Below are 14,717 nucleotides of genomic sequence, written 5' to 3'. Positions count from 1 at the left end.
TTTTACTTGTTATTTGGATGGAGTCGGACAAATTTGGAGCTTGGCGCATTATGGTAGTGGAAGTCTGTCAAACTGTCACAAAGTTGTCAATTTTAAGCAAGGAAAAAATGTATAACCACACTGGCCAGTTTATTTTAATCAATGGTTCTTATCATATAAACAGCGAAACCAATTTTGTGGGACAAAAATATTTGGCCGTATGACGCGTCGGACACGCAAAATATGTCAAATTTATGAAAATAATAAATTCATTACCACATGGCTAATTTTAACAGAATCTACCATAAAACCTTTTTACAATAATGTGGTAACCTTGTCGGACAATCTTCACGGGGCTTATGCGCAGTCGGATGCTCCGAAGATGTCAATTTCCTGGATTTTTTTTATTTACAACCATTTTTCCGACAAAAGTAGTAGGTTACAAGTAATTATATTCTTAAACAAAAAATGTAATTGTCTGACAAAAATGTTGGGACAAACGAACAGAAAGCTTAATTCTTTTAGGTTACCGACGCCCGTAAGAGGAGGCATCGTCAAAAAAATTTTTTAAAACAGTTTTTCTCGGTTACTTTTATATCGATTTGGCTGAAAATTGGTACACACTAAGTACAACATTTAAAAGGGCGTGACGAAGAGTTGTACTCAAAATTTTCAAAAAATTTTCCGACAAGAGAGAAAATTTTGGAAAAATTTTGATCTGAAAATTTGTGTACATACTCCTTGAACAATGACAAACACTGTTATGCAGTTTTTTCTCTCGAATTTTCAAAAAAAAATTCAGAAACGGGGGAAAATTTCGGAAATTTTTTTGCAAATTTTGGACCTATTATTTCTGTCCGTTGGACCCATTATTTCTGTCCGACAAGTGATCTAATATGCATTACACATGTAAAAAAACAGTACAAAATAAAAATGACGTCTGTGGTAATAAATAAAAATATTCCACGAAATTGACATCTTCGGTGCATCCCACTGCGCATATGCCCCGTGAAAATTGTCCGACAAAATTACCACATTATTGTAAAAAGGTTTTATTGGTTATTAGCCATGTGGTAATAAATATTATTTTCATAAATTTGACATATTTAGCGTGCCGGATCCGTCATGTGGCCCAATATTTTTATCCGACAAAATTGTTGTCGCTGTTTATATGATAAAAACCATTGATTAAAATAAAATGACCAATATGGTTATACATTTTTTCTTGCATAAAATTGACAACTTTGTGACAGCTTGACAGACAAACGCCCCACTTCCATAATGCGCCAAGCTCCAAGTTTGTCCGACTCCACCCAAATAACAAGTACAAAAAGTTTCGACGGTGTGGTCATAAATAATAATTTTATATGTGGCACAAGAACTATAGGGTTGATTTTGTCTAAATAAAGTGTTTCAGAACAAATCTTTTAATTTTAAATGAACTATTCTTCAAATACTTAGGCGTTTTAATGAAATGTCGTGCAGATTCTGGAATATCTATCTTTTGATACGTATAAACAAACAAATGTCATTGGCAAATATACAATACCTGATCAACAATAACATGATGCTGAGGGTTCATATCGGCGCAGAAATAATTCGACGTATCCGCCTTAACGGTGGCCGAAAACCAAACACCAAAAACCACCAAAAACAACATCGTAACTTCCTTCTTACTAGTTAATGCAAAGACAACTAGATTAAGGTAAACACTAAAAATTATTCAAAAATGTTTAATGAGGCGTAGGTGGCCGGGCATTACGTGTCCCCTTAATTTAATTTTAGCCACTTAAAGAGTCTGCTCTAGTCCAGCTGAGGTTCACCAACGTTGGAGCGATGCACAGTCGAATTAAGAGCACTAAACAAAGAAATTAATTAGCTACTAGGAAATGTTTTCAAGTTGATGTTGGTTGTTTTTCAGCAAATTGCGTAATATTTAAGATAAAAATAAGAGTTAAATTATGTACATTAATGTAAAGTAATGTGCAAGGTTAGCAGGTTATCAGGATTGCATGAGTGATTTAATTAAATTAATTGTGTAGCGTCTATTGAGACACAAACAGTCATGAAAGGATATTAAATGAATTGTATTGATGTGAATATGAGTGTTTTTAATCTTTTTTACTCATACTAATATGATAATTGATAATTCATTAATTATCCATTATTAAATGGACGTACACAGTTAATTGCAACAGTTTTCTACAAATCTTCTCTTTCCTATAAGGTTTTCTATTCTAATGTTTTGTCCTGAAGCTATATTCTTCTTCTTCTTCTAATTCTAAGCACAGAAAATGTGCTTGAGGGGGTCCAAACACAGTTGTTAGAATTAGAATAGTTCGGAATAAATTTTGGATACATATGAAAAATTTGAAAAAACTATTTTAATATTTTAAAAACTGCAACTTGTCATATTCTAATTTAATTAAAAAATATTTTTAAATATAATAAAAATATTTTAACCGTGTAAAACTTTTATTTAAAAATTTTTTCAAATTAGTTTTACTAAGTGTTTACTACTTTACTATGATATAACATCTATATGACAACAATCTCACCCTACTAACTTGTTTTTAATACCTAATTTCACTGTATCTATAATATCATTTTAGCGTCCCTGATAATGTTAGTGACTATTAACGAAATATGTATAGGATTCCGTAGAAAAGAGTACCTACACCTACATGGGCGTCCATATAAAAATTTTCAGGGGGGGGGGTCAGACGTGAAGATTTTGCACATTACATTTTGTACACATTGAGTAACTATATACAGTTTAAAACAACCAAAAAGCCAGGGGGCCACGGTCCTCCATGGGTATGGGCGCCTATGTACACCTGGTCTTCTATTCAGCTGTCTACCCAATAATTTTTGGTTATTTGATATATATCTGGCTTTAATTCAACGTTTTAATGAACGGACCAAAGAGTCAATAAACTGAGTCATTCGTTTCTCGTCTTGTTTCTGGGTCAAATTTTTACACGCTTCAACGACCGTTCTACACTGGCCGTTGTGACAGGGACAGTTTCCAAAATTGTAAGGAATTTGTGAATGTTTGGAAAAAATTTTTTATTCCAATGTTCCATTAGATACCTACGCGGAGAACTTCGGTATTTGGTTCCAAAGATAATATTGTATTACAGTTACACCATAACATATATTCAGCTTTTATTGCTGCAAGGGAAGTGTCGTGGGAGTAATAGGCAGACAAATTTTCTAGCAATTTTGATTTTTCTGTAGAGGCAAATCCAGGTAAAATAATTTGAAATGCTGATAGAATACTTTCGTTTTTGGTAAGTCTGATTTTTAAATTGGATATACATAAGTTGATCCGTACAATGAATAAAAACAGAAATAATTCTAGTAAAAAATAATATTTTCGTTCAATTTTTCAAAAAAAAAATAATAATAATTTAATGATAATCTTGCTCCCTTGCTGCTATGAATAAAGCCATAATTTTAGAATCCAAATCTAAAATGAAACCTTTCAAATAGGCTTTATCTATAGCACTCATCCAAAGTTCTTCATCGTTAAAATTAAAAGGGTCCAAGTTTGATACTATAGCAATGTTTTTCCTGAGGTTTTTAGAGAGTAGAAATCGAGTTTACTTATACAGAAATCGAAATATACCCTATTCCACGAACATACGCCTGTTTTGGATTACTTGACAACGAATATTTTACTGTGCAAAATAAGAAGAACGAAAGTAAATTGCAAATTACATTGTTGTTTATTGGAATAATTATTAGCGCCATTTACTTTCGTACTTCTTATGTTGCACAGTAAAATATTCGTTGTCGAAGTAATCCAAAACAGGCGTATGTTCGTGGAATGGCCCATAGGAATAATTTAGGATACTTTTTGTACACATTGTATCTACTGTTTATACGTTTTTTACTCTAACCTCTTCTAAAAAATATACATGCTCTAAATGACTACGTTGATCTACAAATGTACCATACAGTGTATTAAACACATGTTCTAAAAGACTACGTTGATCTACAAATATACCATACTGTACCATACAGAATAGTATTTTTTGTGATTTACGGTATACAATTTTATTTTACTCGTGGATTTTTTAGTATATTAAAGTTGCAGATCTAGGTGACATCAAACATTAAGACTTTCTTTACATTTATTTTACTTATTTTCAAAACATGCTAATAATCTACATAATAATATTATATATAATACAATATTAAGAATTAATAATTTAACGTTTTTTGAACCATTTTCGAGAAATAACTTTCCTTGTTTTTGAGAAGCTGTTCAGGATTAGCATACTCTCTGACCTCACCTCTGTCCATCACAAGTATTTTGTCAGACTCTATGATATTTTCCAACCTATGAGCAATCGTCAGCACAGTACAGCCAGAAAAGTTATCCCTTATACTTTTATTCACCAAAGTTTGAGTTTCATTATCCATATTTGCCGTTGCTTCATCAAGGACAATAATTTTGGCATTACTTATAATTGCTCTTGCTACGCAGAACATCTGTTTCTGACCCAAACTTAAACTAGAAGATGAAGCTATAATCTTAGAGTCTAAATCTAGAATAAAACTTTTCAAATTTGCTTTATCGATGGCGCTCCAAAGCTCTTCATCGTTAAATTTATTAAAGGGGTCCAAGTTTGATCGGATAGTGCCAGAAAAAAGTACTGGATCTTGAGGAATTATAGCAATGTTTTTCCTGAGGATTTTTAGTGGTAGCGTTTTGATATCAATTTTATCTATCAGTATCTTGCCATGTATTCCATACAGTCTAAATATTGTTGAAATAAGAGATGATTTTCCCGCTCCTGTTCGTCCAATTATTCCAATTTTTTCGTTGCTTTTAACTTCAAAACTAACGTTTTTTAATATATGGTCGGTCTTGTTATAAGTTAAAGACACGTATTCGTATGATATGCTTCCTTCTTTTGGCCAACCAGTTACTAAGGTTCCGTCTTGTTTTTCAGTTTCAATGTCTGTATATTCAAAGACTCTTTCGACTGATGTCATCATTGTTTCCAGGTCTGTGTATACGTTCACTGCCGAGGCGATGAAGCTTCCAAGCAGGAATGCTTGCTGTAGGGCTAGGCCAACGTTTCCTGCACTGGCACCTAAAATATCAAAAGTGAATTAAGATGAGGTATCGAAAATTTTAAAAACTTTAGGTTAAATATTTTACACAAAAAAATTGTAAAATAGTTAGACTTAACTACCCCATATACCGTATAATTATCTTATACCTCTATCTTAGGACCTCTAGTTCTTTTTTAATCTAGTTAGTTTTGAATCAGATAACAGGAAACTACAGGGTAACATTCCCTGGTGTTTAATGTATGCGGAGGATGTGTTGTTGGTGAGAAATAGTAAAGGTAAAGGCGACTTAGAACAAAAACTGGAACAGTTGAGACAAGCTCTTGAGGAAGAAGGTTTAAAACTTAGTAGGACAAAAACTTAGAGTATTTGGAATGTTCATTTAAGGATGAAGTTACTACAAATAAGTAAGTTACTACAAATATCTTTGGATGGTGAAATGGTTGTGAAAAGTGAGAGCTTTGATTATCTAGGATCGGTATTATAGTGTAATAATGGGGAACTATATAGATGAATATGCATGCAATAGAATTAGGTTTGGATGGATGATATGGAAGGATGCATGTGGTATGTTGTATGACAGAAAAATTCCTATGCAATTGAAGGGAAAATTCTATAAAACAACCATAAGATCGGCTATGATGTACGGAACTGAATGTATAGCAGTTATAAAGAAAAAGGAACAACGAATGAATGTGGCAGAAATGAGAATGCTTAGATCGATGAGTGGAATAACAAAAAAGGATATATTTGGCTAATTAAGAATGGGTATATTTGGCTAATTCTAGGGGTGACACCAATTTATGCTAAAATGAGCAAGCATAGGTTAAGATGGTTTGGCCATGTCCACCGTCGAGACGGTAATCACCAAATACGAAGAATGCTGAACTGCGGGTTCCGGAAAGGAAGAAGTAGGAGAAGAAGACTAAATAAGTCCTGGGGAAGACGCTTAGGCAGGACATGTCGGTAAAAGGGATAAACATTGATACGACCCAAGATATATAGGGTAAGGCAGATAAAGGGCCTATTAGAAATATCTCGAGAACTAAAGGTAAGAAAATTATGAAAATTGGAATATAGGGGTTTTGAGGTGTGAACTATTTAATGAAAATATTTTGGTCCCTTTGCTACTTCCGGTTATATCGGAAGTTGATTGTAACTTCGTTTTTTTAAATGGGACACCCTATATATTTTTACGTTTTTGGATTCTCCTCGATATCTTCTTTCCTAAAATATAAGGTTTTGTAATATTATGTAGGGTAGATTAAAAGATAATTACGTTTATTTATTAATTTCGTAGCAAAATTCACACCCTGTAGAATTGTAGTAGTTTTAAAACAAAATCCCTTTATATGTTCAAATGATTTTTAATATGGTCTACTATTGTTACCAATTATTAGTATAGCTAAATTTTGAATTTTAGTATACAGGGTGGATCGAAACTCGGAATGTGTATTTTCTGAGTTTTCTTAAATGGAACACACTATAATTTAGTATTGTAATGAAATGGTATTTTATGGTACTTTTTAATTTCTTAAACATTCCCTATACCCAACTGCTTTAATTTGTGCTTAATTGTTAATCGCACCAACAATCTTAACTACGTAGATATTTTGATAGCTCAACCATTATTGGCAATTTTAAGTATCAGTCTCGATTAGTATGTATTTATTTCCGAAAAATTATTTGTGATTGAATTTTTTTACGGCCAACCTAATAAAATTTCAGGTATTTTGTATTGCAATTAATGTTTGGCTTGAATCACCAATAACTCAAAAATTGAAGCAGTTAGGTATAGGGATTGCTTAAGAAATTAAAAAGTATCCTAAAATAACATTTCCTTACAATACTAAAATACAGGGTGTTCCTTTTAAGAAAACTCAGAAAATACTCATTCTGACTTTCGACCAACCCTGTATACAAAATGGGCAAAATTTAATTATAAACAGAGTTCATTATGTCAAACTACTACAATTCTACAGGGTGTGAATTTTGCTACGAAATTAATAAAAAAAACGTAATTATCTTTTAATCTACCCTGTATAATATTACAAAAACTTATATTTTAAGAAAGAAGACATCGAAGAAAATTCAAAAATGTAAAAATATACAGGGTGTCCTATTTAAAAAAACGAAGTTACAGCCAACTTCCGGTATAACCGGAACTAGCAAAGAGACCAAAATATTTTCATTAAATAGTTCACACCTCAAAACCCCTGTATTCCGATTTTCATAATTTTCTTACCTTGAGTTCTCGAGATATTTCTAATAGGCCCTTTATCTGCCTCACCCTGTATTTGTATGGAGAAATGCAATTCGGGAATCCACATAGGGATAATGGTAAAGATAATGATGATGACGATAAATGAGTTTTTTTAGGTTTAAATTTTTTTTAAGTTAGTATAATATATTACCTGTATCTATAAAAATGAACGTCAAAATGAGCATAGTTACTAAAGTTGTACTAAGAAAGGTTGCGCAGAATCCATATGCGCGATGAAATACAGTTCTAGTATAGTAAGTGGAAGTGAATAGGTCGTGGTGTCTATCAAATTCATCTGTTAGGATATTTTCAGCTTTGTATGCTCTTACTGTTGTTATACCTTCCAAGGTTGCGTTTAGGTGACCAATCATTGGGCTACGAGCTGAAAAATAAAATAGGAAATATCTTATGATCATAAAATGGGGAGACATTTTAAATAAATAGTGTCCAAGACAAGAGTATAATCTACCTATTGTAATTTTTAAAGGAAATCACATTTTTTAAGTCCATAAAACTGTCATTCATAGCCGAATGCTAGCCAACGTGAGCTAAGTCGATTAGAGGAACTAATTATATACTTTTGTACAACTGACAACCTACTTTATATCTGTAAGAGTAAGGCCGCACCTACATTGGATCCGTATTTCTCCGATCCGATCCGATCCGATATCGACCGACGTCGAACTGCTTCTCTGCTGTAGCTTCTCTTCCGATATCGGGCGATTGATATGAGAAGGTAGAGCAGAGAAGCAGTTCGACCTCGGTCGATATCGGACCGGATCGGAGAAAAACGGATCCAATGTAGGCACCCCCACAAACCATACATACTCATAGACGTTTCACGTAAATTGTCAAGGTCAAGACAGCAAATTAGTTATCATTCCAATCCAGAGATGTCGCTGTCAGTCAATTCTCTTGTCATATTTAACAACTGACAGTTGACAATTAAATTAATTTTTGTTATTTACTTTTTATTTTACAGTTTGTTGCTTAATTATTTTATTATAGTGGTGTTACGTTTTTAATTAGATTTAATCACAATTTTAATCAATTGTATTAACCTCCTCTCCGTTTTTATGAGTAGAATTTTTAGTTTACATTGATCATCCCGTGTTGTGTTTCTCCACGTTTAAAAAACAATATAATAGATCCTGAAACAGTTTATTCCAATAGACAAGTGTGTCATCAACATTTCGGGCCTATATATTTTTGGAAGTTTGTTAAAGATTATAAGATAATATTTATCTAAACAATCATCCTACAAGATTCTTTCAAAAATTTTCATCCAACTCAATATGTGCTTTCACGTGACATATGGCAGTAGTGTTTGGCATTTTGAAAACAAATTGGAACATTTGAAGTTTTCAGTAAAATATTGAATAAAACATTGAATTGACTTTCTGTTGTTTTAATTTCCTGCGAAATTTCATCAAAAATCCCGCAAAATTTATAATTTGAAATTCCCACGTAACTAAAATTTGTCAATTTAGTTCCCATTCCAATCAAGAGATGGCGTTAATTCGATCCGAAAGATTAACATGGTCGTGAAACGTGTATGAATATGTATGGTTTGTGGGCATTCCCATTTAATACTATGGGTTTATTTTTTAATCCGACGTCGGATCGGATCGGATCGGAGAAAAACGGATCCAATGTAAGTGCGGCCTAAGCCTCTGACATCCGAAGAAAGATTCGGGACTGACGATTCAAATAATCTCTTTTCTCTCTTTAACTCATTTACATTCCAATTTTATTTTAGATTTATTTATATCAATTTACGCCGTTTTATCCCAAAATCAGAGTAGTAGGTAGACCTATTATATGCGTATACTATACCGTCGCATTCGAGCCTTTGGACTGGTTTCCTTCCGTCCACGACTAGTGGGCATTTAACTGCGGACCACTGTCAGGAGTACGGCAGGGATGCCTCTTGTCACCCCTGCTTTTCAACGTTTACTCCGAAAGAGTTTTCAGAAAAGCACTTTCTGAAAAACAAGAAGGAATAGTTTTGAACGCTGAAGTCATCAATAATTTGCGATATGCACAGTACTCCTAGCTTCCAGACGAAACACTACTTGATAGTGTCGTTGAGAGTTGTAGGGAGGCAGTTCTGGATCTGAACATACGGAAAACCAAAATACTCGTAATAAGTAAACAACAGCATATCTTCTTCTTCATGTGCCGTGCTCGATTATCGAACGTTGGCTATCAAATTGGCTATAGTAATTTTGTTAACGGCAGCTCGGAAAAGGGATGCAGAGGATCTGTTATACCATTCTCTCAGGTTTTTAAGCCATGACGTTCTTCTTCGACCTGGCCCTCTTCTTCCGTCTACCTTGCCTTGTATTATTAAATGGAGTATATTATATCTCTCTGGGTGTCGCATAACATGGCCAAAATATTTAAGTTTTCGATTTTTAACTGTTCTGACGACTTCTGTGACTTTTCCCATCCGGTGCAAAACAACTTCGTTACGAACTCTATCCACCCAACTTATTCGTAGGATTCTTCGGTATACCCAAATTTCAAAGGCTTCCAATTTCTTGAGAAGAGTATCTGTTAAAGTCCAACCTTCGACACCGTACAAAAGAGTAGAGAACACATAACATCTCACTAATCTAATTTTAAGATTCAAAGTAATGTTGTTTCCACATAAAAGTTTCTTTATCTTAAAGAATGCAGCTCTGGCCTTTTCTATACGTATTCTAATTTCTTTGCTCATGTCCCAGTTCTCATTTAGATTACAACCAAGGTAGGTGATACTGTTAGTTCTTTCTAATTGTTCACCATAAGCTGTTACTACTTCCGGTTGTATTGGCGTCTTACTGACAACCATCACCTTGGTGCAACAGCATATAAAACCGTCTATATAATATGTAAATAATACCAAACTTCAGCAAGTTGATAAAATCGTTTACCTTGAACAGCAATTAAATTGTAACGCTGAAAGTCACGGCGAAATTGGTTTTAGGATAGAGCAGGCTAGAGCCGCTTTTAGAAGGATGTCCAATGTCCAAGGTGTTTTGTAACAGAGACCTAAAATTGGCCTTGAGGATCCGCCTACTTCGCTTCTACGTGTTCTCGGTCTTACTTTACGGTGTCGAGTCATGGACTGTGAATAAAATCGATCTAAATCGCCTTGAGGCTTTCGAAATGTGGTGCTATAGAAGAATTTTAAAAGTTTCCTGGGTGGAGAAGTTTCGAAACTCCACAATACTAGAACGTCTTAGCAAGACTACTAAGATCATAAAAAGCATCAAGCAGAGAAAGCTGGAGTATGTCGGACATGTAATGAGAGGTCCCAAATATAGGTTGCTACAAAATATCATGCAAGGAAAAATAGCAGGCAAACGCAGTCCAGGACGAAGAAGAACCTGATAGTTGAAGAACTTGCGAGATTGGTATGGTGTTGATACAAGAATGCTATTTAGGGTGGCAGTGAATAAAATTAAGATAGCTATGATGGTAACCAACGTTCTGAAAGGACATGATACATGAAGAAGAAGACTGTCATTAACGTTTGAATTGGTGTAGAGAACGGCAGCATTGGGTGGCAGATTGGCATAATGTAGCATTCAGCGATGAATCTCAATTTTGTTTAGGAATGCATGATGGTCGAGGATGGCAAGACACCACCGTGGAGAGTGACGAGATATCGGGTTTGCTGTTGAGAGGCATGTGCACAGAACAGTTGGAGTAATGGTTTGGGGGTATGCCCAATGCATTTGGGGGTATTTGGGGGGAGGTATGGAGTAATTGCCTATGGTAGCCAATCACCACTTGTGCTTATTCGAGGCAGTATGACAGCTGCGTGTTTTGTTGATGACATCTTACAAACCATTTTACTGTCTTATCTAGAAGACTCTCGACCCGTCCTTATTCAGCAAGACAACGCGCGTCCCCACATTGCGTGTAGAACTATGGAATTTCTCCAAGAAGCTGGCGTTAATGTTTTACCGTGGTCGCCCCGTGCACCGAATATAAATCCTATCGAACATGTATGGAATATGATGGGAAAGAGACAAGAGACTGTTCACTTTGCACCATCGCACCATCCTCCACAGACTCTGGCACAGTTAATCCCAAGAAGTTCAAGTTGCTTGGAACGAGCTGCCAGACATCAATCATCTCATTTTGTCAATGCCTAGACGTCTACAGGAGTTAACTCAGCTACGGAGTCACCAAACATATTATTAATTTTTTTATTATGTTAATAAATAATATTCTCTCCAACGTTATCGTTTTATTCATGATGTAAATCTACCATGTTGCCAAAAGTTAAGTTCAAGCAATTATTCCTTCTGGGTGTACTACTTCTAATGTCACATGTCACTGAGTATATTATATTGATATGATAATATTTTTATACTTACTGGAAGCTTCTAGCCTTTTCATATTTCTGTTGAAAGGCAAATATATTCGTCCCAATGCCATAAGACATGTTATTATAAAAACTGTATAAAATATAAATAATTTATTCACCGATACGATCAGTATTGCTGTTCCACACATCATGTAGATTACCTACCAAAAGTATAAGAATTAGAAATACAATTAAAAGTGAAATAAATAAATCGAAAATATATCGAAGTGAATAAAATAAAACAGAATGTGTGTGTACTTTGTACGCACGTAAGAAGGTATACTTCTATTATAATATAACCTAACTTCATATTATGATTTCAACGAAATCAATATACCTATCTACTTTAAACAGTTTTTTGTATTGTATTTAAATATTAAACTAATTTTAGAAAGAACAAAAAGAATACCAAAAATTAAAAAAAAAAGGATATAACTTTGTCTGGATTCGAACAGGGGACCTCTCGATCCCTAGGCGAATGCTCTACCGATCAGCTACCACCGCTTTTGTATTCAGTTGATCATTTCTAGGATATAATTACAATCACGGTGACAGATACATTAATAATTGAAAATAAACATTTTCAATAATAAAAAATGAATAACCATTTTCAATTTCGTCGCAACACGAAACAATAGGCACATCATTATTCCAGTTCAATCAGAGAGTGCAGCAAGCACCTATACCGGTTTCGAAACTTATTAGTTTCTCATCAGGAGGAACATAAGCTGCTCTCTCTGACTCAACTAGGACATACCCCCTCGTGCAGTCACGGATTGCATCGAACGAAATGGCAGGGATGCCGTAGCGGCAACTGCTATCAAAAAACTAAGTTTTCAATCTAATAGCACATAAAACAACATCCAAAAATGTTATTCTACATCCTACCAGATTGAAAACAATGGGAACCTTCTTTGGCAATACCTCCGAGGCCTCTACAATTTGCAAGCCATAACGGATGCTGAGACTAAGGAAGATGAGGGAATTTTACAATTTATAATTCACGTCCCATCTGCTCAGCGCGGTAAAGTTCCAACGAAAATGGTTCCCCCTTGGTTTTTTGATACAGTTGCCGCTACGGCATCCCTGCCATTTCGTTCGTTGCAATCCGTGACTGCACGCCGGGGTTTGTCCTAGTTGGGTCAGAGAGAGCAGCATATGTGCCTCCTGATGAGAGACTAATAAGTTTCGAAACCGGTAGAGGTGCTTGCTGCACTCTCTGATTGAACTGGAATAATGATGCGCCTGTTGTTTCGTGTTGCAAGGAAATTGAAAATGGTTATTCATTTTTGTTTTACATTTACTCCGATTGGAGTACGAAGGGAACCATTCTCGTTGGAACTTTACCACGCTGAGCAGATGGGACGTGAATTATAAATTGTAAAATTCCCTCATCTTCCTTAGTCTCAGCATCCGTTATGGCTTGCAAATTGTAGAAGCCTCGGAGGTGTTACCAGAGAAGGTTTCCATTGTTTTCAGTCTGGTAGGATGTAGAATAATATTTTTGGATGTTGTTTTATGTGCTATTAGATTAAAAACTTAATTTTTTTTTATTTTCAATAATACTTATTAAGAGGAAGACAAATGCACAGACATAAAAATTATAATAAATATATTTACTAAAAACACTAATAATATATTCTTTTCATGCACACCTTATTTGCTCTACATAACTTAAAAGATGTAGCGACTAATACCATACTGTCGGTGTGCTCATGCACCAGGGAACGTAAAAATTCACCCTCGTGCCTAAAGAAGTATAACTTAAAAAATTGTTAATAAAAGAAACAGAAATGAAATCTATAAAATTATTGTTGGTAACGACGCGCACCGTATAGGTATTACCGTTAAAACCGGATTTCAGTTAAAACCCGAATTTACTAGGAAAAACTAGTTTTAACTAAGCGCTTCAGACAATTCTAGTTTTAACTAGTCAAAACTAGATTTGACTGCTACATTCAGTTAAAACTAGAAATAACGAACGGATTTCATTTAGAGTAAGAGTAGTTTATATTAGTTCAAAGTAGCTTTTTTGGAATTACATACTGGCGATTACCAGTTAAAATTGTTACAAGAGACAAGTATGTATTACGGCTTGTTCGGGGTAGTGTTAATGACGAAGGCGGCCAGTCGGTAGCAAAGTAGTGTGTGAAACTGTTGATTGTTTTGCATCGTTTTTATTGATTATATTACACTACTGTGTATTATTCACCATTAGTGATAACATCGAAGATCAGATTGAGAGCAGAGGTATAAGAACGTGAAAAAACGTGTTTTGGAAATGATTTTACAAATGGAAGAGACAGAGAAGAAAGAACGTCACTACAATGTTGTGACCAAAAGCATATTATAATAAATTAATGGTCGAAGTACAAGTACAAGATACGGAACTCTCTGCTAAGAAAACACCATTACAAAATCGAAGACTAAAATGATTTAGAATTGTTGAAGTTGGCGAGATAAAAAAGTTAGCTTCTAAAATTGATCCAATCAAATATTATGTACCTGTTGAAAATATTTTTGGGTAATTGAAGCATATAAGATAATGTTGCTATTTTTCATGAAAATCGGGATAGGTTGAAGACTGCACCGCCAGGAAATAGGCAAATATAACTTTTTATTGATATGATCAATAGTTTTATACCAATGTGTGAAACCTGCCAACGGAAGAAGACTAAAAATATAAAAACGAAGAGAGGTCTTGTGTCCAAACCTATATTGTGATTCAGAAATGAATAGTCGCTGTCAGGTAGATTTGATCAATATGCAATCCCAAGAGAATCGCATATAAACTACTCTAAATGAAATCCGTTCGCGATTTCTAGTTTTAACTGAATTTAGCAGTCAAATCGAGTTTTGACTAGTTAAAACTAGAATTGTCTAAAGCGCTTAGTTAAAACTAGTTTTTTCTAGTAAATTCGGGTTTTAACTGAAATCGGGTTTGAACGGTAACATAGGTATCTACATAATGTATACCGTATTCACATTAAGGCATCCTGCTAATCTATTTGCTTTTTGTTCTGA

At 34.4% G+C, this 14,717-nt stretch overlaps 2 protein-coding genes across 2 annotated transcripts in view; both read right to left on the bottom strand.

Moving 5' to 3' along the window:
• The window catches only part of LOC114333769 (uncharacterized), a 36,121-nt gene extending 34,229 nt beyond the window's left edge, over window positions 1-1,892 (bottom strand). The window contains exon 1 of the mRNA XM_028283762.2: window positions 1,529-1,892. Coding sequence (XP_028139563.1) covers window positions 1,529-1,639 — 111 coding nt within the window. The 5' untranslated portion in view covers window positions 1,640-1,892. The remainder of the gene's footprint in view (window positions 1-1,528) is intronic.
• Window positions 1,893-4,100: 2,208 nt separating this feature from the next.
• LOC114333772 (ATP-binding cassette sub-family C member 4-like) overlaps window positions 4,101-14,717 on the bottom strand; it is a 50,809-nt gene continuing 40,192 nt past the window's right edge. The window contains exons 9-11 of the mRNA XM_050644071.1: window positions 11,704-11,854; window positions 7,482-7,712; window positions 4,101-5,087 (exon numbers count right to left, since the gene is read on the bottom strand). Coding sequence (XP_050500028.1) covers window positions 4,189-5,087; window positions 7,482-7,712; window positions 11,704-11,854 — 1,281 coding nt within the window. The 3' untranslated portion in view covers window positions 4,101-4,188. The remainder of the gene's footprint in view (window positions 5,088-7,481; window positions 7,713-11,703; window positions 11,855-14,717) is intronic.

Source organism: Diabrotica virgifera, chromosome 1 (genome assembly GCF_917563875.1).
Source record: "Diabrotica virgifera virgifera chromosome 1, PGI_DIABVI_V3a".
In the NCBI taxonomy this organism is placed as follows: Eukaryota; Metazoa; Arthropoda; class Insecta; order Coleoptera; family Chrysomelidae; genus Diabrotica; species Diabrotica virgifera.
This window is presented reverse-complemented; position numbering and strand designations above follow the sequence as displayed.